Below are 19,952 nucleotides of genomic sequence, written 5' to 3' on the forward strand. Positions count from 1 at the left end.
TTATTTTAAAAATATTAATAGTGTCCATAAATTTTAATTAAAAAAATTATTTTCTTTCTTTTGTTTTTTTGGCAAAGGAGGAGAAGAGAACCCCAAAGAACGGAATTACTAACTACAATGCATTTTTTCCTGACGAAGCTATACCTTGGCTATCCCATGTCAACAAATCAGAGAAGACTGGAGGAGATTTATCAAGAGCATATGACAGCCCAAATCACTAGTAACAACAACATTTATAAGTTTATTCGCAACTTGATTGCCCTCTCTATAACAGTGCTGAAATCCAACCATCCAAGACCGTTGTAAACTTATTCATAATATTTTGTAATTGTGGTGAAAGTTTAAGAAGTAAATTGTATAAAAAGTTAATTTTTGGACAAATTATGATTTGTGTCCAAATTCAGGGGACAAATTGAATTTTATTCTTTTTTTTTCACGATTATTTCTACATTATTTTGGATATAACACTAATCTCGTTTGAATTTCTAATTTTACTGATATTGTCCGCTTGATCTAAAATCTATTTAATTGAGCTGCTCCTTATGGTAAACTAAAATTCAGTTTGAAAAAATAAACTTTCTTTTGTTCCTTTTACCGACCAATCAAATTGTTACCGTTTGATGATGACGATGGTTACCGTCTTTAATGCCTTGCACTTAGACATGTTCGCGGGCTGGGCCACAAATTTCAATTTATAAAGAAAAATACGGGTTGAGTGGACCAAATTCAGCGGCAATCCATTGTTGACTGTCCAGGCCCAACAGGAATCTACTCTTTTGCATTACGCTTCTGGGCTATTAAGCCCATCAGTGACTCCGGCAAAAATGAAAAAAAAAAAACTATGCCCCGACTATCCAGAATCCTCTTCGATTTTCCACGTGTCCTTCCACGTATCAAAATCCTTAAGCCCTTGTACGTTCTTTGGACAGCACGAAACTTCTTTGCCCACGTGTCCCCATTCGGACGAAGACTCAAGAATTTCTCTACTTCGTACAAATTATAAACAAGCTTTGTTCCGAACAAGAATTTAGCAGGAAAAGGAAAATCGGTGGACCCAGTCTATCTTAAGCCATGGCAGATCAGTTCAGGTTAGTTTCACCGGATATAAACCAAGAAGGAAGAATGCCAAGGAAGTACACAGGCGAAGGTCAAGGTGCTCAAAAGAATATATCGCCGCCATTAGAATGGTACAACGTACCAGAAGGAACAAAGAGCCTGGCTTTGGTGGTGCAAGACATAGATGCACCTGACCCAGATGGTCCCATTGTTCCTTGGACCCATTGGGTTGTGGTTAATATACCACCTACGTTGAATAGAATACCAGAAGGGTTTTCAGGGAAAGAAGAGGAAATAGGTGGTGAATATGCTGGAATCAAAGAAGGAAATAATGACTGGAAAGTTCCAGGTTGGCGCGGCCCCAAGCTTCCTAATCATGGACATAGGTTTGAGTTCAAGCTTTTTGCCTTGGATGAGGAATTGAATCTGGGAAATAAGGTACGTGTTATGTAATTACTGTTATGCTATCAGTGTTGTGTTTTGTGTGTGTACCTGTATATATGTCTATATGTATGTTTTGCCCAAACCATAATGGAATGGAATATTGCAGGTAACAAAAGAGAAGCTGTTGGAAGCAATTGAAGGGCATGTTCTAGGAGAAGCAGTGCTGATGTGCAAGTTTTGAACTTTGATTGTTTCTTTTCTTTTCTTTTCTTTTCTTTTTTCTTTGTTTTTTGTTTTCTTTTTGGTATAAAGTTTTGAAGTTCGATTTGATACATCGAGTGCTGTTTGGTAAAAGTGAAGAATCAACATATGTAATGTATATTCGGTTCATGGAAATGGATTCTCTTCGTTTCATGTTGCATTATTAATCAAAAAGTTCATAATACGCGCCCGTTTTTTTTTTTTTTTTTTCGAATTAATAAAAAATGAAAAAAAATGAATTTTGAGGATAAAATTCGATATCAAGTTGATTTCAATTTAATTTTGAATTGAGAATAAAAAAATTAACATTGTGTTTGTTTAAAATAATTTTTTTAGATATAGAATGAAAATTACTTTTTTTTATTTACAATTCAAAGGAAAAGTTTGTAATATATATGGGAAAATTTTTTTTTCCTTTATTACTACTATTATTATTATTTTCGTGCATAATGAGGACATTGACTGATTATAACAAGGCTCATCTATAAAATGATTTCAAATATGAAAATATATGATGGACATTGAATATGAATATCAGTTACAATAATAAAACATGATAAATAACTAATATATATGTACAGTGTAGGGAGAGCCAAACAATTGCGCCATGGTAGAATATGAGCTTAAATGCCACATTTAGAAAAGGGTACGTATATATTCTAATTAACAGATGGGAAAGAAAATCATAGAAGCATAAGATTTAATGCATGGTTCTAAGAATTAAGAAACATTATTCGCAGCTAATGTGCTTAAGCATCATGAATAGTTCGCTTAAGGGTACTCTGCGGATGTTAATTTGTTATAACTGAAGGTCTGCTATCCTAGCCAAATATCATGAAACTTTCGCCCATTTTTATCAATTTTGAGGGGAGGCATATTTAGTGAGACTGAGGAAAAGTGAGGAATTTACAGGAGCTGTAATGTATGTCGTAAGTATAGTGTATTTTAAAAGATTCCATCTTGCTTATTTGAGAGATTTTAAAGTTGTTTATGTATAAGTGTTTAATATTAAATTGAAAGATATTTAGTGAAGTTTATTTATTTTATTTAGTTTTTATTTTATTTGTTTTATTCATACTTTAATTTATCTCTTTTTGTACTTAAAATAAAATTGAAGTAGGCCAAATAATATCATTAACATTAATATATATATATATATGAGAATTATAGATACTGATGTTGCGCTTTTTGGAAAGTAAAACTCTCTAAAAATTGAGAATTTAATTTTAACCTCATTAGAAAAATTTGAAGATTTTGGAGATTTTGGAAAAGAAAAATGGCTCCATTAATTTTCTATAATTTTTTTGCTTTAATTAAAATAAAAAATTAATTTTTTATGATACTTTTAAACCATAATTGTATATATGTATATCATTTTTTTAGCATTTTAATTGATATATATATTTTATATCTAAGAAAAAAAACACAATACAGCCATGCGAAGTACATTAGATCCATCACGGAGAATTATTCATTGCTGACGTGACATCCTTTTCATAGAATAAATTTTCTAAAATTTGAGTATTTAGTTTTAATTTAACTAGGAAAAGCTGAAAATTTAGAGAGCTATCATTTCCTCTCTATAATTTATAAGTTTTATGGATTTTACATATAGCTCTTTAAAAATTATTTTCTTATTAATAACTTTGAAAACAACTTACTTTTAAAATAACTTACTTTTAGAAAGTATTTTCTAAGGAAAATGTTTTCTATGAAAAATATTTTCCAAATGACTTTTTTTTCCGTTATTTGGTTGTATTATTAAAAATTAGTTAAAAATATTAAAATTATTAACTCCTAAGACAATAATAATAATAGTATAAATTTCATATTTAAAAAAAAAATTATTGTTAAATATGACAATAATGCAAAAAAAAAGTAAATTATAAAAATTATTAGTGACCAGTGGTGGTAGTTGGTGGTGAGCGGAAGAGTGATAGTGGTTACCAATGATTAATAAATTAAAAAATAAATTTATAAATTTATAATAAGTTTGTTAAATTTTGAAAAATGTTTTATGCTCTTAACAATAAAAAAATCATTTTCTTTGGAAATGACTTAATTTTTCTTTAATTAGTAAAATATTTTGCATTGACTTATTTTTTTGAACACCGCAAATAACGGAAAATTATGAAAAAATATTTTCCTACAATTTATTTTATCGAAATAAATGGAGCCTTAATGTTTTCTTATGATTTAATTTCTTTTTATTTTTCTTCACATACTATTTTAAGAGTGATATTTCATTTTAATTAGAATAAAAATTTTAATTATACATAATACATTTAAATTATATTATACATGTATCATATTGTCACGACCCGATTCCATGGGCCGGACCGGCACTAGGGCCCAGGTAAGCTTAAGGCCCCCGAGGCCCGTAGTAAGCCTGAAACACTACAAATTTGCTATCTCAATATAATTTTAAACATTTATAAATTTTCCTGCTTACAATATACTATATTTATAATACAGGCTCACCGAATTATTCCATCTATAATAATACACAACTTAAAAAGTATACAAATACTACAACTGCGGAGTTCACTGACGGATGTATACATATAAGTCTTCGGACATTTATCTATTTAATTGATCAATACTAAAAAGTGAAGAGCAGAGTTATAGCTGGGATTTTAAAAAAAAAAAACTACTTCCTGAAAGATTTAAACAAAAGAGATGTGAGTTTATTAATGAATCATAATCATTGCACAACACACACATTCACACAATTGTATAAATATATTAACCTAGTCATCCGACTAGGTATATGCTCACACAGCCAGTCACACAAATGGTATATCACCAGCACTCACAATTATTAACATCTTCACATAATCACATCACGTGGAAATTGGTCTGTGGCGTCACTGAAAACCCCCGATGAGCCGTCCTCCCACATGGCCCATCCTCTCATAACGTGTGCACCGGGGAGCCGATCCCCCATACTGGCCGACCGATCTAATCCTCACTTGACCAGCCCTCTCATTGTTTTTCCATTCTCTCTTTTCTTTTCCCATACCAACAGGAGGCAACCCGGTCGTCTCCATCAAATCTAGATCATCAGGCGCTCACAACAGGAGGCCACCCTGCGGGCTGCGATCAAACCTAGATTATCAGGTGCGCCCAATAAAGAAGCCAACCTGTGGTTTTTCATATCATACAAATCACAACAGTAGGTACACACGGGGGCGCCGATCTCCCATTTACCCGGCCGACGGTCCAACCGTCCTCACAACCCATAGTGACCCACTTCATCCCAATTCCACACACAAAGCACAATAATATCACAACACAATTAATCACGTATTGCAATTAAATGCAAGCATATTAATCAATTAAACATCATAATGCAATGTACAATTAGACATCTAAAATCAAATGCAAATAAATAAGTAATAGTGTTAACAATAAACAATAATAATAAAATAAATAATAATAATAAACAGTGATAATGAAAATAAATAAATAAATAATTAGAGCACTTTATTTATTATGTATCGAATTATAAGATTTATCTACATAAGCTTAATTATTATGTTCTATTGAAATTTCGGCAGCACCTCCCCCAAAAATTGGACTATCTACCTGCTCAAATATCACAATATTATATATATTTATCAATCAGCACACACAGCCCATCCGTCGGGCGATCAAACAGTTAAATTTCCCTTCCTCTTTTTAAAACAATAATATTGACATTCAACCATTAATTTTTACAAGCTTACAGTGATCTTTAGTCATATTCCAAAGATATCATTAATTAGTCTTTGCTTCGCATATACATAATTAGCCTCTCTAGCTTATTTTCACAAAATGAAATATTTTATACATATGCATATAAACAAAGCTCACATCACTAAATGATTTCAATTACTTTCATTTAATAGTTTCTTAGCCTCTAACTACAAATAAGCTCCTTATCAAACCTTTGTCTCATCATCTTTGGTCGAGGTATAAACCCCATATTTACAACTTTATTAAAATTCTATACTAGCTACTAAGAACCAACAGTTAAATTTGAACTTAATGACTAAATCTATTAAGCAAATCAATCCACAACCTAAGCAAGTTTCAACTAAAACTCATAAATTCTTACCCTATTCGAGTACAAAAAAAAAAATAATAATAAATATATAATCCAAAAAAAAAAAAAATGAACTCAATCATATTTGCCCAAAACTCATGTCTCCCTCCCTCCTCAACAACACAAAACTAAAAGTTCCATGATTTAGCTTATTATTCCTTAAATTACTATCAATATTAAGCAATAATATAATTAATGACCTCACTTTAACTTGTTGAGAATTCAAATACATTCATGACCAATATTAATTAATCAGAAACTCAGTTTACAACATAATAAACTTCTTATCAAGATAACAGCTCATATCAATAATTAAAGTAATTGCTGCCATACCAAAATGTCTTTATCTTTCTTTATTAAGATCCATGATAAATTAAATAATCTATTTGTTTTTTTTGTATGGTGTTCCAATTATACTTAAATTAATAATTCAACCCAAGGATTCCTTCCAGTTCTTCATAAAAATGGTACCTGATATCTAGCTAGCTCTTGTCATGCAAGAAAAATCCAGATTTTCTTGTTTAAACTCATACACTATATACCAATTACCTCACTTCCCAATATAAACTAGATTATTCACAAGAAAACTAAAATATCCTAAACTTTCCGATTAATTGCAAAATAAGCAAACAAATGATTTATAAAGGAATTAGAAGGGATAGTCAGCCGACCTCGTTGGTGTCAATCACCGGAATCGTTCGAGTGGCCGGAGTTGATTATCGCAAGCTCTCTGTCTCCCTTCCTCTTTCTGTCGTGCGAGAAGTAGGCCAAGAGCATGGAATGGGTCGGATAGTTGTAACGGTAGGGACTAGAGGCGAGATTCAGGTGGCGCGGAGGGCGTTCCTTGCCGTTGATCGGTCTGAAAATGCGGGAGGAGGGGCTGAGGGTGCTGCGATCACAGCTTCCTGCGACAGCCGCACTAGCTACGCTAGCCTGAGACAACAGAGGTGATGGCGATGGAGAGCGGCGCGGGAACGGCAGCGGGAGGCGAGAGAAACGGCGCTGGCTTCAGGTGACCGGAAAGGCAAAAGGGAAAGGGGGAGGGGGTGGAGGTCGCGCACATGGCGCTCCCGCAAGGAAGGAGAAGGGAAAAGAAAAAGAAAAAAAAAAAAAAGAAAGAAAAAAAAAAAAAAAAGAAAAGAAAGAAAAATCTTGGCTTCTAGACCATTCCGGTTCGATTCGAACCGGTTTGGTCTAATTTAATGATTTGGCTCAATTTGCTTGGTTTTCGAGTTTTTCGCTTGGTTTTCGAAAAATCGAATTGGTTTACGGGTCCAGTTTAGCAATAATAAAATACTAGCAGGTATAATTTCATTGGTTGAAATAAAAAATTTAGTTTTTAAATGAAAATTCTACGAAATTAAATTTTCGGGTCGTTTCACATATGAACCTCAATTTTTCAACAACTTACTTAATTACATATATTTTACACCTGAAAAAAAAAAACATTATATAGTCGCATGAGATTAATTCATCTTTAATTTTTCTAGATAAATAATGATTATTTTTAATTAATTTATTTTAATTTTTCCATGACTATCCATTATCTAAATAAAAAAACAAGATGAATCTCATTTTGAAGTTTATAACAATGTTTTTTCATAAATTGTTAAACTTAAAGGGTATCTTATGAGTTACCCCAGTGGATCAATAAGTAAAATGTTGTGTTGTACCTTTTTTTTTTATAAAGAAAAAAGAAAAAAAAAAATCCCATTTACATCCATCTATCGTTTTTGTCTAACGACGTCGTTACTTTTGTCCTCGGCTCAAAGAACAAGACAGAGGCTAGAGTGGAGGAGCGCAACCCGGCAGCCGACTCACGATCTGGTTAGCGTCTAGGGTTTCGTTTCTATCTTCGCTCACCTCCCATTTGATTACTCAATAGAGCTTCAATTTTGACTTCTCCTGTCGCGGGTAGGATTTCATATCTGCTAGTATACTTTCTTTTCTTATTTCATACCTTCCAATATAGCTGAACAAAACAAGGAGAGGGGAAATGGCGAGAAAATACAGCGATTCCAGTGACGACGATAGGAGTGTACATCGTCGTCGCGAGAGGAGGAGTGGTGATAAGGATGGAGGGAGAAACGGGGACCAGGAAGTTAGGGATAGAGAGGAAAAGAGGGAAAAAGATGTCCGAGAACGAGAGGAACAGAACGGATTGCAGGAAAGTTCTGATGAAGAAGGAGAATTGGTGGAGAGAGAAAGGAACGGGAGAGATGGAGATAGAAGAAATAGTGAGCGTAGGGTTAAGGATAAAGAGGATAGCCGAAGAAGGGATGAGAGCGGGCGTCGAAGGCGAGAAACTGAGGATAGAAGAAGGGAACACCATCGTTCAGATGAGATAGATGAAGATAGTAGGGTACATAGTAAATCAGAACGAGAGAGGGATAGGCACAGTAGATCAGGAAGAGAAAGAGAAAGAGAAAGAGAAAGAGAGAAGGAAAGAGAAAGGTATGATGACAGGCACAGAAAGCATAGGAACAGAGAGGATGATAGGGAGACTAGAAGACATAAGGAGAAGAATGAAATACGAGAAGATGGTGGCGGTGCAAAGGTAACTGAGGATTCAAAACCTCAAAAGACAGTATTAGGAGAAGGAAATTTGAACAATGAAGCAACGAATTTGGGCCGCAGTGGAGGGGTTTACATTCCTCCTTTTAAGTTGGCTCGAATGATGAAAGAGGTTCAGGACAAAAGCAGTGTTGAATATCAGAGGTTGACATGGGATGCCCTTCGTAAGAGTATAAATGGGCTTGTGAATAAGGTTAATGCCACAAACATTAAGAACATTATCCCAGAATTGTTCTCTGAAAATCTGATTCGAGGAAGGGGTCTGTTTTGCCGGTCATGTATGAAGTCTCAAATGGCTTCTCCAGGTTTTACTGATGTGTTTGCTGCCTTGGTTGCTGTTGTGAACACTAAATTCCCTGAGGTGGGTGAGCTTTTGTTAAGAAGGATAGTTCTGCAGCTCAAAAGAGCATATAAAAGGAATGACAAGGTGGGTTAATGTTATTGATTTTTTGATCTTTAATTTATTTGTTGGTCCTGTTCTAAATATATTTTTTATTTTTGCTGTATGAACAGCCTCAATTGCTAGCTGCTGTTAAATTTATAGCTCATCTAGTGAACCAGCAAGTGGCTCATGAGATTATTGCTCTAGAACTCCTTGCTGTTTTGCTCGAGAATCCCACTGATGACAGTGTTGAGGTAGCTGTGGGCTTTGTCACAGAGTGTGGATCCATACTCCAGGATGTGTCACCAAAAGGCCTGGATGGTGATTATGCTATTCTTCTTATATATGCTTCTGCGAGAAGTATTATTATGGTTGTAAAGTTGTTTTATTGTTTTTATTTAATATTTGTATGATTACAAACTGTGTTCTGCATATATCATGTATATCTGCTTGTATTTACATCTTGTGACTATTGCTTTTAGTTCAGTTGTTTAGTTTGGTTAGGGCGTTTACAATTTTTTTTTTTCTCATTGGACGGTGGAATAGTGGATTAAAAATAATGGTATCATTGTGAATTTATGTAATGTAGATATTTGGAAAAAAGGCCTTTGTACTCTATGAAATGGAGGAGTGTTTTACTCATGGGTGTGGCATATTCATGGTAGCTAGTGGTTTTGTAATTGTTGGCGGTTCGGACTGTTGATGGATTGCGTGATAGTGTGATTACTTGCTTCTCAACTGAAAGCTGTACACAACATGGAACTGCAGATATTTTGGGTTTCTGTTTCCTCTTCTGAGAAATTAGGATAAATGGCTCTATTTTGTAATTTCTATTTGCTGCCTTCAAATTCTTGTTCTCAGTGTCCAATGGATTAATGCTGCACTTGGAGCAACTTACATCAGAAAAAATGCAGTTTCTTTTCTGCCATCCTTTTCTAATTTCTTGCGCTGTTATTTTCTTTTGTTGTTTTTTGACACATGATTTTTGCTTTTGCAGGAGCTTTTGAACGATTTCGTGGAATTCTTCATGAGGGAGAAATTGACAAGCGGGTGCAATTTTTGATTGAAGGCCTGTTTGCCATTAGAAAAGCCAAATTTCAGGTGCATTTTTTTTTCTCTTTAATGATTGTGTTTATGATGTTATATATATGTCATACAATACTTAAACTGCTTATATGAATGTATGCAACTTCAGGGGTATCCTGCGGTTCGTCCAGAGTTGGACCTTGTAGAGCTGGAAGACCAGCTAACACATGAGATATCGCTTCAAGAGGACATAGATCCTGAGATCAACCTTGGTATGCTTTAGAACGTAAATTTGCAGTTATCCAGTGTAAGTAATTAGGTATTGTTGTATAATGTGGTTAATGCATTTTGTTGTATTTGTTCAGATATCTTCAAACCAGATCCAAATTTCCTTGAGAATGAGAAACGCTATGAAGAATTAAGGAAAAGCATCCTTGGTGAGGAGTCTGAGGAGGAAGAAGGTTCTGATGCAGTTTCAGGTGATGAGGATGAGGATGATGAGGAGGAGGAAGATGAATCTGAGGAAGATGACGAAGAGCAGATGCAAATAAAAGACGAGACTGAAACTAATCTTGTAAATCTTCGGAGGACAATTTACCTAACCATTATGTCTAGTGTGGATTTTGAGGAGGCTGGCCACAAGTTACTGAAAATCAAACTTGAGCCTGGACAGGAGGTAAGTAATTAATCCTTAGGTTGCATGTAATGCTCTACAATCAATACCATCCATGTTAGGCATATAGTCTGATGGTAACTTAATATTTAATCATATTAATTGGAATCTAAATATAGACATTCATACTACTATAGTAAGTGCTGCCACTTGCTACTACAGCTTGTTCATGCTACAAGAGCATGAGTTTGGTCATTTTGCATTTTATTTTTAGTTTCTTTTTTGTTAGACGAAAGGGGTAGATTAATTCAAGGCTACATTAGATTGATCACTTGTAATATATTGAGGGGTTTTTAAATATTATCAGGTAGCAAGGGGATGCCACACAGTTTACAGTTTGTCAATCATTTTCAAGAGAGAGAAAAAAAAAAAAGTTTATGATAGCTTTTTACATGCACTAATTGCGATCTACTAAACCAAAAGTCAACATATTTAGCCATCTAACTTTTAGTGCTGAAAGCGGACTATTATCTGAAAGTTTGTTATTCTTTTCTTCAGTGAATTCCAATAGCTAGCATAATGGATTTAACCCAATACTTTTTTTTTCTGTACAAGAATATCCTTCCTGCCCCAGATGCACCTCATAGGAACCCTGAGAAATGCCTAGGACCAATAAGCTAATTCGCTTCATAATTCATTTTAGTAGAGCAAATTTACCAAATGGGAAATCTACCTTAAACACTGTAGTGTGAGTACAATTACTACTTTCTGTTGCTATGCAGTGGAAGTTTGCATTTTCTTTCTCATGTTCTTGCATGCTTCACTATTTCCTCCTTAGGTTTTTAGTTTGTTTTACCGGGTTTCTGGCATATGTTTTTATGGATGATCAGATTGGAATAATCTGATTTGACTTGACATAAGAATAGGTTTACATTCTGTTATGTCATTTAGCTTTCCGATGATTTTATGTTGGCCTTTTTTTAATATATTACTTGCCAACTGATCATTTTCTCCCATTGTCCTATGTAGATGGAACTATGCATTATGCTCTTGGAATGCTGCAGTCAAGAGAGAACTTACCTACGGTACTATGGTCTTTTGGGGCAGCGGTTTTGCATGATCAACAAAGTCTACCAGGAAAATTTTGAGAAGTGCTTTGTTCAGCAATATTCCATGATTCATCGGCTAGAAACAAATAAGTTGCGTAATGTTGCGAAGTTTTTTGCTCATTTACTTGGTACCGATGCCTTGCCTTGGCATGTGTTAGCCTATATCCGCTTAACTGAGGAGGACACCACTTCTTCCTCACGCATATTTATCAAGATTCTCTTCCAGGTAATTGAATAGAACTATTTTGATATCACATCTATTTCTTTTTCCTTTCGTGGTTTTACCATGCATGGTGTTCTTTATATGGCTTGTTATAACGAGGTGGGTTAAGTGTTGGGTCTTTCCAACTTTTTTCTGAAATTATAATCACAACCCAGATGATAAAACAATAGGTAGGAAAAGAATTTGTATGAGACATTTGAAATTTGTTGTGAAAGTCAAATATAGGATAGAAATTGCATGTGTGGTTTTAGAGAAAGAAGCATAGGGAAAGAGAAAGAGTTAAAGAGAGTGAAAACGGGGAAGAAAGAAGTTACAACTATAAAATAGATATTGAGGGGGTAGAAATTAATCCAATGATGATCCAAAGCAGCCTGGACGTGGTGGAGGGTACATGTTATACTGTTTATTATTGATGATGAGCCAGAGGATGTCTGATGTTGGTTGAACATGTTAAATAAGCATCGCCTTGGTCACCAACTAAAGTATGGTGATTATCATTGAGCTCAGTCTGCTTGATGCTGAGTTGTGAGAGAAAATAAATTTCAATGTAAAATCCTGAGATGTTTTCTTATATGCGTTTGCATGTGAAATCTAGGGTTACAGCAGAACATTTTTATCTTGTATCTTGTAGGTTAGAGCTAATCTACGATTTTAATTTGTGCTTGCTGCAAGGGTAGAATTTTTATTCATTTTTATGTTATATGTGCATCACTTTTGTCCTAGAACATTTTTATTGAGGAACAAACAAAAGCCTAAAGAAAATTTACTTGGGTAGAAACTGGATGGTGTTTAACTGTTATTTTTGTTGCTTATGGAGTTCAACTTTGTACTGTCTGGTGCAGGAGTTGTCAGAGCATCTTGGCATTCGTACTTTGAATGAGCGCCTTACAGATCCTGCTATGCAAGACTCATTTGAATCTATTTTCCCCAGAGATAACCCCAAGAACACCCGCTTTTCCATCAACTTCTTCACATCCATTGGTCTGGGTGGCATAACTGAAAATTTGCGCGAGTACTTGAAGAATATGCCTCGGCTTATCATGCAACAACAAAAACCTGTCTCAGACTCTGACCCAGATGATGAATCTGGAAGCTCTGATTCATCAGATTCAGATTCTGGTTCAGAATCAGAATCAGAATCGGATTCTGGTTCAGATTCATCGAGCTCAGAGTCAGATGAGGATGAAAGACACCGGAAGCGAAATAGGAGAAGTGACAGGGATGATAGGAGCAAGAAGAGGAGGAGAGATTAGGGAGTCTTTCTGCTGCTAGGTGAAAAACTTTATGTTATAAATTTTTTAGATTTTTTTTTTAAAAGCAATCATGTAAATAGGAGTGTTTTCTACAAGCCCTCTTTACATTAGAATCTGTGCAAGTTAACATTTTGTTTGTATTCCAAAGTAGTTGTTGACTGCCCACCCTGTACTTTATGTTGCATTATCATATTATTAGCAAGAAAATTTTGGATTTGTTTAAGAGATTGTTGCTTAGATACTTGAAAGATAATATATGGCTGCACTTTTGAATTAATTGAAGTAATAAGAAACTTTGTTGAAAAATATAATTGCTGTGTATTTGAAAGTTTGTCTTGCGGATGGATTCACCTTTTGTTACTCTCTCTGAAGCCTGTAGTAGCTTTAGCTGTGTCCTGTTTGGTAATTGACCGTCGTCCGTCGAAGTTGAAGGCTGAAGTTAACTAGCTGGGTAATCTGATGATTATGGTTGAGACTTGAGACCTTCTGTCACAAAAGGAACTAACATTTAATCAATTCAAACTGTTGATATAACAATTTGGTTGGATAATATTATCTTAGAAGGCAAAAAATGATAAAAAAAAAAAGATAAGTAAAAATTAAAAAATATATATATTGTTTAAGAAAAGAGTTTGGTTGTTCAATAAAAAAACGATTGGTTTCGTCTTAAACTTAAAAGGTTAAAAAAACAAAAAAAAAAAAAGTTTTTGCCCAAATGGTGGCCTATCAACAAGAACAGTCCACGCGACGGAATACCCTCGTTAAAAAAAAAAAAAAAAAAAAAAAAAAAAAAAAAAAAAAAAAAAAAAACTGTCCGCAGCATGAAAGGGATGACACGCGCGGGGCATGGGACGTTTATTACTTTACTCATACGCTACTCATCATGTTCGTTGAATTACCCGTCCTGCTTGGGCACGCGACAGATTGAATGGTCGGTTGGATCCAATCGGGACGGATCAGATAAAATATTAGTATGATTTTTCAAAAAAAAAAAAAGATAAATATTTAAAATTTTTTCAAATCTTAAAGGAATTATAATTTTGATTTCAATGAAAATATTAATATTTTAAAATAAATAGGTATAATAAAGATGATAAAAAAAGGTAGCGTAATTGCAAGAGAGCCACAATAATATTTGTTAAATCTGATGAATTTATTAAAATTATACAATGATTATTTTGTCATTTATTTAATTAAAGAGAATTACTTCTATTGCTTTCCAATTTATTTTTTCTTTAATTTTCCCACATATTTTTTCATAAAAAAAATAAATTGCTGAACAGACGTTAAAAATCAGTGAAATGACAAGCAATTGAAATGTATTTTTTTAAATGAAATATTAAATAAAGGCAAAATAGTTATCTATCATTTTAATAAATTCATTATTCTCAATTTAATAAATATTGATCTGATAATAACGGTACTTTAAAAAAATATATATTAATAACATTTTCTATGTGTCACAAAGTGGACTCTCCTCTTTTAATTGTCTTAAATTATTTCTCTTTCACAAAATGGAGCAAAGTCATTTTGATTAATTTCTTAATTGTGTTATTATAGTGTTGTTTAAAATCTTATTGTTACTTTTTCCATTTAATTCATTTTTGTTGGAAGTAATATCTAATCATACCTACAGAGAGAGGCGAAAAATTTTGATTATGATTAAGTCTTGAGCTGAATTACATGGTCCATGATAATAAGGCTCATATACAGTTGATTTACACCAAATATCTAATATCAATATTCGATTGCTAAAATAAAAAAATGTGGATAGAATTAATTGTTCAAATTATTTAATTAATTTATTTTAATTTGAAAAAAAAAAAATTTGTAGGATGGACATAGCATATATCGGACTGGATTTTACATTATTCGCTTTTGCCTCGATTGTTATGGCACTCATCTTACTAACTAAACGAAGCGGATTTTATCCGACTCTAACGGAATGGACACTTATCGGGTCGGACAAAATACCAACCCTGAATGAAACGTTTCGCTTTTTATTTACGTTTTTTTTTTTTAAGTCAGCGCGTGGCTTAGAAAGCGAAAACATTTTTGTTTTGTGGAAAGGGAAAAGGCCAAAAAAAAAAAAAACAAAACACGACGCCGTTTCATTAAGTCATCCTAATTCCTAAGCAACAAAGTAATCTCCCCTGTAAATATGGTCTTTTCCGTGCCTTAGGTTAAAAACCGACTGTTTATCATTAAAAAACCGACATGAACGGTTTCTCTAATTAACAACAAATTTAAAGAAAAAACAACAAAGAAAAATAGAAAGCAGACGTTGTAGTTCCTCTTCAAACGACAAAGACCAACCTCTCAAACCTCGTTTTCTTGGTTTTGTTTGGCCGGTGGTGCCACCATTAGTAACTAGTAAGCAGGAGAAGTAAAATTAGTAGTTGTAGCATTCTCTTATTAGTTATTAGTTTTATTTACCAACTCCAATTTCAGATCCAATGAAGAATTCAAGTTCGAAGACTGAAGATTGGGAGGTGAGGGCAGGTGGCATGCTTGTCCAGAGAAGGGAAGCTGATGATGATGGTGCTGTTGATGGGCCTTTGATTACGATCAACTTCTCTCATGATTCTTCCCAGCACGAAATCCATGTACCTGCGCAATCTACTTTTGGTAATTCTTTGTTATTGTTATTACTATTTTCCTTTTTTGGTTTTTGTGTTCTATATTGTTGAATAAGAAAAATGTGGTTTCCGGTTGACTAAATTTCTCTCAATACTAATTTTTTGCATGTTAATTGGTTTTTAGACGTTATTTAGGTTTTCTTAGAATTGATTATTGGTTTAAAACGGTTGCCTTTATGTAGAATCCTATTAGAGTTCTCCTGAGATATAACTTTTGATCATGGTGTGAAATTGGGGATTGGTGCGGGTTTTTTTTGTTATAACCTTTGAGATTGTGGTATTTTTTTTCACTGCATATTGATAGTTTGCTTTCCAATTTCTTAAAGGTTTAGTTGTTTCCTATTAGATTTTATCTTTTAAAGTGTGTTTTTGAGGTTCTAGTATTTTGTGGTTGGTTTTTGTAATTCCTGCTTTTTTGTGCGTTGTTGCTAAAATTTCATTGTGGAGTACAAAAAATGCTTAAACCTACTACAATCATCCGATTTAGACATTATTTGCTTTTTAATTTCAGGGTATATGAAAGAACTTATTGAACAAAAAACGGGTTTGGAACCAAAAAAGCAAAAGATTTTATTTAGAGGAAAAGAAAATGAGGATAGTGAGTATTTGCATGAGGCAGGTGTGAAGGACAAGTCGAAGGTTTTGGTTTTGGAAAATGTAGTGAGCAAAGAGAAGCTTGAGGATATGAAAGAAAGTGAGGGGACTTCAAAGGCTGAGTTGCAGGAAAGCGAGGAGATGTCAGAGAGCAAGATGAAGGAAAATGAAGAAAATTCAAAAGCTTTTCAAGCTATTGCTGAAGTAAGAGAAGAGGTTGATAAGCTCGCAGAAAGAGTGAGTCCATGTCTGCTGCAATGGCTAACTAACCAGGAAAGTTTTTATTCTGCATACTGCTTACTGGAGTTCTCATTTTTTTAGGTCGCGGCCTTAGAAGTGGCTGTGAATAGCGGCACCAAGATTGCGGAGGAGGAATTTGTAATATCAGCGGAGTTATTAATGAGGCAATTGCTGAAATTGGACAGTATTGAGGCTGATGGAGAAGCGAAGATGCAGCGAAAGGCTGAGGTTAGTATTTTATTTTGTGCCATGGAACTTGTATTTATTTGAGTTTGTTCATTATATTATCTTGACGATAATCCTACTTAATGATTTTCAACTAAAACGTGGTCAAGAGTACTGTTTATATCTCCTGTGGTGAAGATAAAAAATTTTCAATTTGAAAATGTGGTGGTCAAATGTTAAAAATTGCTTTGCCTCCAAAGTTCGAGGAAATGGAGCCATTTAGAAAGGGGAGGTAGTGAGTAGTGGGCATGCTAGGTACAGTTGTATTAGTATCTTATTTTTTTTCTCTCTTCTTTTTCTTTCTGTTTGTATTGGTATCTTATCAAGCATCTGCAAGATCTTGTAGGATACTAACATAAGGCTACTAAATGAGCTTAGAAACATTCTTTTGGGTGTATTAGCCCTTTCTTATTCTTCTCTCCTTTATATATTTTCCTGGCTGATGATATGACCTAATGATCCAGTGGATTAATCTGGTGCTTATACTGATAACATAAGCTGTAATTTATTCTTTAGGGCTTTATATATAGTGCTTAAAAATTTCCTTAACACGTTTTTACTTGTGAAGATTACAACCTGCAAGCCTGAAAGAAAGTATGCTGAACTTTCCAATTTCTGATTGAATGAATATTCATTATTGGTTTTCTCTTTTATTGCAAGCCTAAAAGCTATATTTAATCTTCCCCTTTCAGCATTGATGTTGTCTTTATAACTTCATTTCTACTGTTTCTATCCTGTGTTTTACCATTTATATCTCTCTTGTTCCTATATTTTGTGAGAGGTGTACTCATATATATAATATGTATGAATGATGCTTTTCTCTCATCCTTCTTAAGTAATCTCTTTTGTCTCTTCTTCCTACCCAAAATAAATAAATAAATATTATTCCTTCCAAAGCTTCATGACCTTAATGTGCATGCAAATTTATTGTAACTGGGGGAGATTATTATTTTTTATATGCTGGCTGAGAATTATTTACATTGTCATTTAATACTGCTGTCTAAACTTATTGTTGCCCTGAGTAGGTACGTCGTGTTCAGAACTACCATGAGGTGCTGGACAATTTAAAGACAAACAATTCAAAGCCATTTAGCAATAGCAGCAATGCTGTGTCAGTGACAACTGAGTGGGAGACCTTCGACTCTGGAGTAGGAAGCTTGAATCCACCTCCAGTGTCATCTTCAACAAGAATTACTCAGGACTGGGAAAGATTTGATTAGGAACCTGCTGATCTAGTTCTAATCTAAAGAGCTCTGTGGAATATATAATATTTAGAATGTAGTACTGATATTTACGGTGCTACGGCTCATTTATATTGCAAACTTTGCTTTCTTGACTAGAGCTCTTCTCTATATTGCTGTATCCTTTTGGATTAGTACTTGATTTATTATTAGAGTAAAATTATTAAAATTTATTGTTTCATGACTGTACATTTAATATAGAAAATATTTAAAATTATGTGAAACATATACTCGATTGAACTCATAAATCACTTGAATATTAGTAATATTCGAAACTTGATTTGATTTGTGTCTTTGGCTGAGTGGAGTTTGAGTAATTTCTGAGTCGAACCTTGCTAACAACGTTTTAAGTGGTTATAATTTTCTTTTTCCTAAAAAAAGTATATGTTTTTTAATACTCGAGCTGGAGCTAATATTCAGGTTAAGGCTATAGCGATTCCAATTGTCGAATCCTAAGCTAAATGATTATAATTGTCGAGGGTATAGCAAAGAACATGTGAAGTGTAAACAATTTTCCGAATTCCAATTAGGAATTGGATTATTGAGACTTGATTTAGAGATTTAAAAAAACAAAAATGAAACAGAACCAAAAAAAAAAAAAGGCTCAGACCATCCAGAAAAGTAGTACCGTGTAGAGAAGGGTTGTCGTTCGTCACTCACTCCTGACCAGATATTAAATCAAAGAAACCACTTGCGTTTGTGACTTTGCGTTGGGCTGCTTGCTAATGTTTAATTCTTGGTAAAATAATCAGGGAGGCAATAACTACAAACGCTCTTCTTCTGACTCTTCAGCCCAATGCCAACTCCAAGAATAAGCCATCCCTCTGTGGACCGCTGAGGGAATTGATGACAAGTCATCAGATGGATTCCCATCTTTTTATCTTATTATTATAATTTTGGCATAAGAGTAGGGTTATACCAATCAATGTGCTGTTTGGTTTATTTATTCAAAATCAGCAGAAAGTTGATAATGATTGTTAATAGTTTGTAACTGATAGTTGATGGCAGTTAGTTAATAGATATTAATGTTTTATAAAATTTTGATATTGGTTACTGTTAAACTGTAAAATAATCATTAATAATATAATTGATTTTTTCATACATTATAATGTACAATATAGATTTTTTATTTTTAAGGTGAATATATTATTTTTTATTTCAATATATCATATAAATAAAAAATAATGATTAAAATTTCTTAAATAATATTTAGTAAATATTATTATTTTTAACTAACTATAAATAAAGTAATAAAAAAATATTAATTTGAAGATTTTATTAACATTTATTTTTCTGAAATTAATGGAGTCCAAGCTAACAGCTGATTAAAAATCTTATCAAACATCTAGAAGTTAGGTATTGGTTAAATCAGGCTGCTTGAATGAGTTGAATAAAATGAAAATTGAAAAGATGCATTAAAATACTTTTTTTTTTTTTTTTTGTGCTAAATGTATTCCGCATTATGTTGAATATTCGAACATAAACTAATGAGAATATACAATAATGAAGTGAATTTCCGAAGGAAAGTCATCTAATATTACTTATTGGAGAATTATCAAGTTTTAATAATTCATCCCTCCTGTAATTTTTATCTTGATTTGACGTGCACATAAATTATGAAAATGTAGTTAATATAGTTAAATTATAATTTTTACTTTATTTTTTCCTAATATGCCTTTATGTTAATATCCATTAAAATTAAATTATTCATATTAAATTATTTTTGAAATTAATAAAACATTTGATTAAATAAAATTTATAGAAGACTAAAAGTTGATATTTTACTTTTGTTTATATCAGGATTTAATTAATTGTAATGTAATGTTTAACCATTATATTTATTAACAAAGAAGCATAATAGATAAAGATAAAATAATAAATTTTAAATATTATTCACTTTTAAAAAGGAAACATGACAACAATTTAGTATGAAAAAAAAGGAAACTAGGACAAAAATAACGAATATATATACACACACACTAGAGTAGATTTTTTTTTTTTAGAAAAAATGTTTAATATAAAATTATTTAGAAGGAATTTATTTA

The 19,952-nt window shown here is 33.1% G+C and overlaps 3 protein-coding genes and 1 long non-coding RNA gene across 6 annotated transcripts; 3 read left to right on the forward strand and 1 right to left on the reverse strand.

Moving 5' to 3' along the window:
* Positions 1-1,017: 1,017 nt before the first annotated feature.
* Positions 1,018-1,854, forward strand: PEBPL (PEBP (phosphatidylethanolamine-binding protein) family protein). The gene is made up of 2 exons (XM_012234418.4): positions 1,018-1,494; positions 1,607-1,854. Exons 1-2 carry the CDS (start codon positions 1,072-1,074, stop codon positions 1,679-1,681), a joined length of 498 nt encoding a protein of 165 aa, XP_012089808.1. The 5' UTR covers positions 1,018-1,071; the 3' UTR covers positions 1,682-1,854.
* A 2,251-nt stretch (positions 1,855-4,105) lies between these two features.
* Positions 4,106-6,914, reverse strand: LOC149498511 (uncharacterized). Its single transcript, XR_016319515.1, has 2 exons — positions 6,460-6,914; positions 4,106-5,289 (listed from the first exon to the last, which is right to left on the reverse strand). It is a non-coding gene; the product is annotated as an uncharacterized LOC149498511 (long non-coding RNA).
* A 597-nt stretch (positions 6,915-7,511) lies between these two features.
* LOC105648116 (MIF4G domain-containing protein / MA3 domain-containing protein) lies at positions 7,512-13,191 on the forward strand. Its single transcript, XM_012234417.3, has 7 exons — positions 7,512-8,789; positions 8,876-9,065; positions 9,742-9,845; positions 9,940-10,042; positions 10,136-10,446; positions 11,413-11,718; positions 12,558-13,191. The coding sequence occupies exons 1-7, from the start codon at positions 7,785-7,787 to the stop codon at positions 12,966-12,968; spliced, it is 2,430 nt and encodes an 809-aa protein (XP_012089807.1). The 5' UTR covers positions 7,512-7,784; the 3' UTR covers positions 12,969-13,191.
* A 1,991-nt stretch (positions 13,192-15,182) lies between these two features.
* On the forward strand, positions 15,183-18,088 carry BAG4 (BCL-2-associated athanogene 4). Of its 3 annotated transcripts, none has more exons than XM_012234412.4 (5): positions 15,183-15,341; positions 15,420-15,596; positions 16,119-16,438; positions 16,523-16,669; positions 17,692-18,088. In XM_012234412.4, the coding sequence occupies exons 2-5, from the start codon at positions 15,425-15,427 to the stop codon at positions 17,884-17,886; spliced, it is 834 nt and encodes a 277-aa protein (XP_012089802.1). In that variant the 5' UTR covers positions 15,183-15,341; positions 15,420-15,424; the 3' UTR covers positions 17,887-18,088. The 3 variants fall into 3 exon arrangements, with proteins under 3 accessions (XP_012089802.1, XP_012089804.1, XP_037494726.1); XM_012234414.4 differs by having other exon boundaries at positions 16,227-16,438; XM_037638798.2 differs by lacking the exon at positions 15,183-15,341 and having other exon boundaries at positions 15,348-15,596.
* The last annotated feature ends 1,864 nt before the right edge of the window (positions 18,089-19,952 follow it).

This window comes from Jatropha curcas, chromosome 2 (assembly GCF_041381405.1).
Source record: "Jatropha curcas cultivar XTBG-Jc1 chromosome 2, XTBG_Jcur_1.0, whole genome shotgun sequence".
Lineage (NCBI taxonomy): Eukaryota > Viridiplantae > Streptophyta > Magnoliopsida > Malpighiales > Euphorbiaceae > Jatropha > Jatropha curcas.

What these genes read in the sequence shown, in the direction of transcription:
- PEBPL (XM_012234418.4), top strand. Translation starts at nt 1,072, where the DNA reads ATGGCAGATCAGTTCAGGTTAGTTTCACCGGATATAAACCAAGAAGGA. An exon ending in AATTGAATCTGGGAAATAAG is followed by an intron (nt 1,495 to 1,606) that starts GTACGTGTTATG and finishes GGAATATTGCAG; the next exon opens with GTAACAAAAGAGAAGCTGTT.
- LOC105648116 (XM_012234417.3), top strand. Translation starts at nt 7,785, where the DNA reads ATGGCGAGAAAATACAGCGATTCCAGTGACGACGATAGGAGTGTACAT. An exon ending in GTCACCAAAAGGCCTGGATG is followed by an intron (nt 9,066 to 9,741) that starts GTGATTATGCTA and finishes TTGCTTTTGCAG; the next exon opens with GAGCTTTTGAACGATTTCGT. An exon ending in AGATCCTGAGATCAACCTTG is followed by an intron (nt 10,043 to 10,135) that starts GTATGCTTTAGA and finishes GTATTTGTTCAG; the next exon opens with ATATCTTCAAACCAGATCCA.
- BAG4 (XM_012234412.4), top strand. Translation starts at nt 15,425, where the DNA reads ATGAAGAATTCAAGTTCGAAGACTGAAGATTGGGAGGTGAGGGCAGGT. An exon ending in ACCTGCGCAATCTACTTTTG is followed by an intron (nt 15,597 to 16,118) that starts GTAATTCTTTGT and finishes TTTTAATTTCAG; the next exon opens with GGTATATGAAAGAACTTATT. An exon ending in TTGATAAGCTCGCAGAAAGA is followed by an intron (nt 16,439 to 16,522) that starts GTGAGTCCATGT and finishes TCATTTTTTTAG; the next exon opens with GTCGCGGCCTTAGAAGTGGC.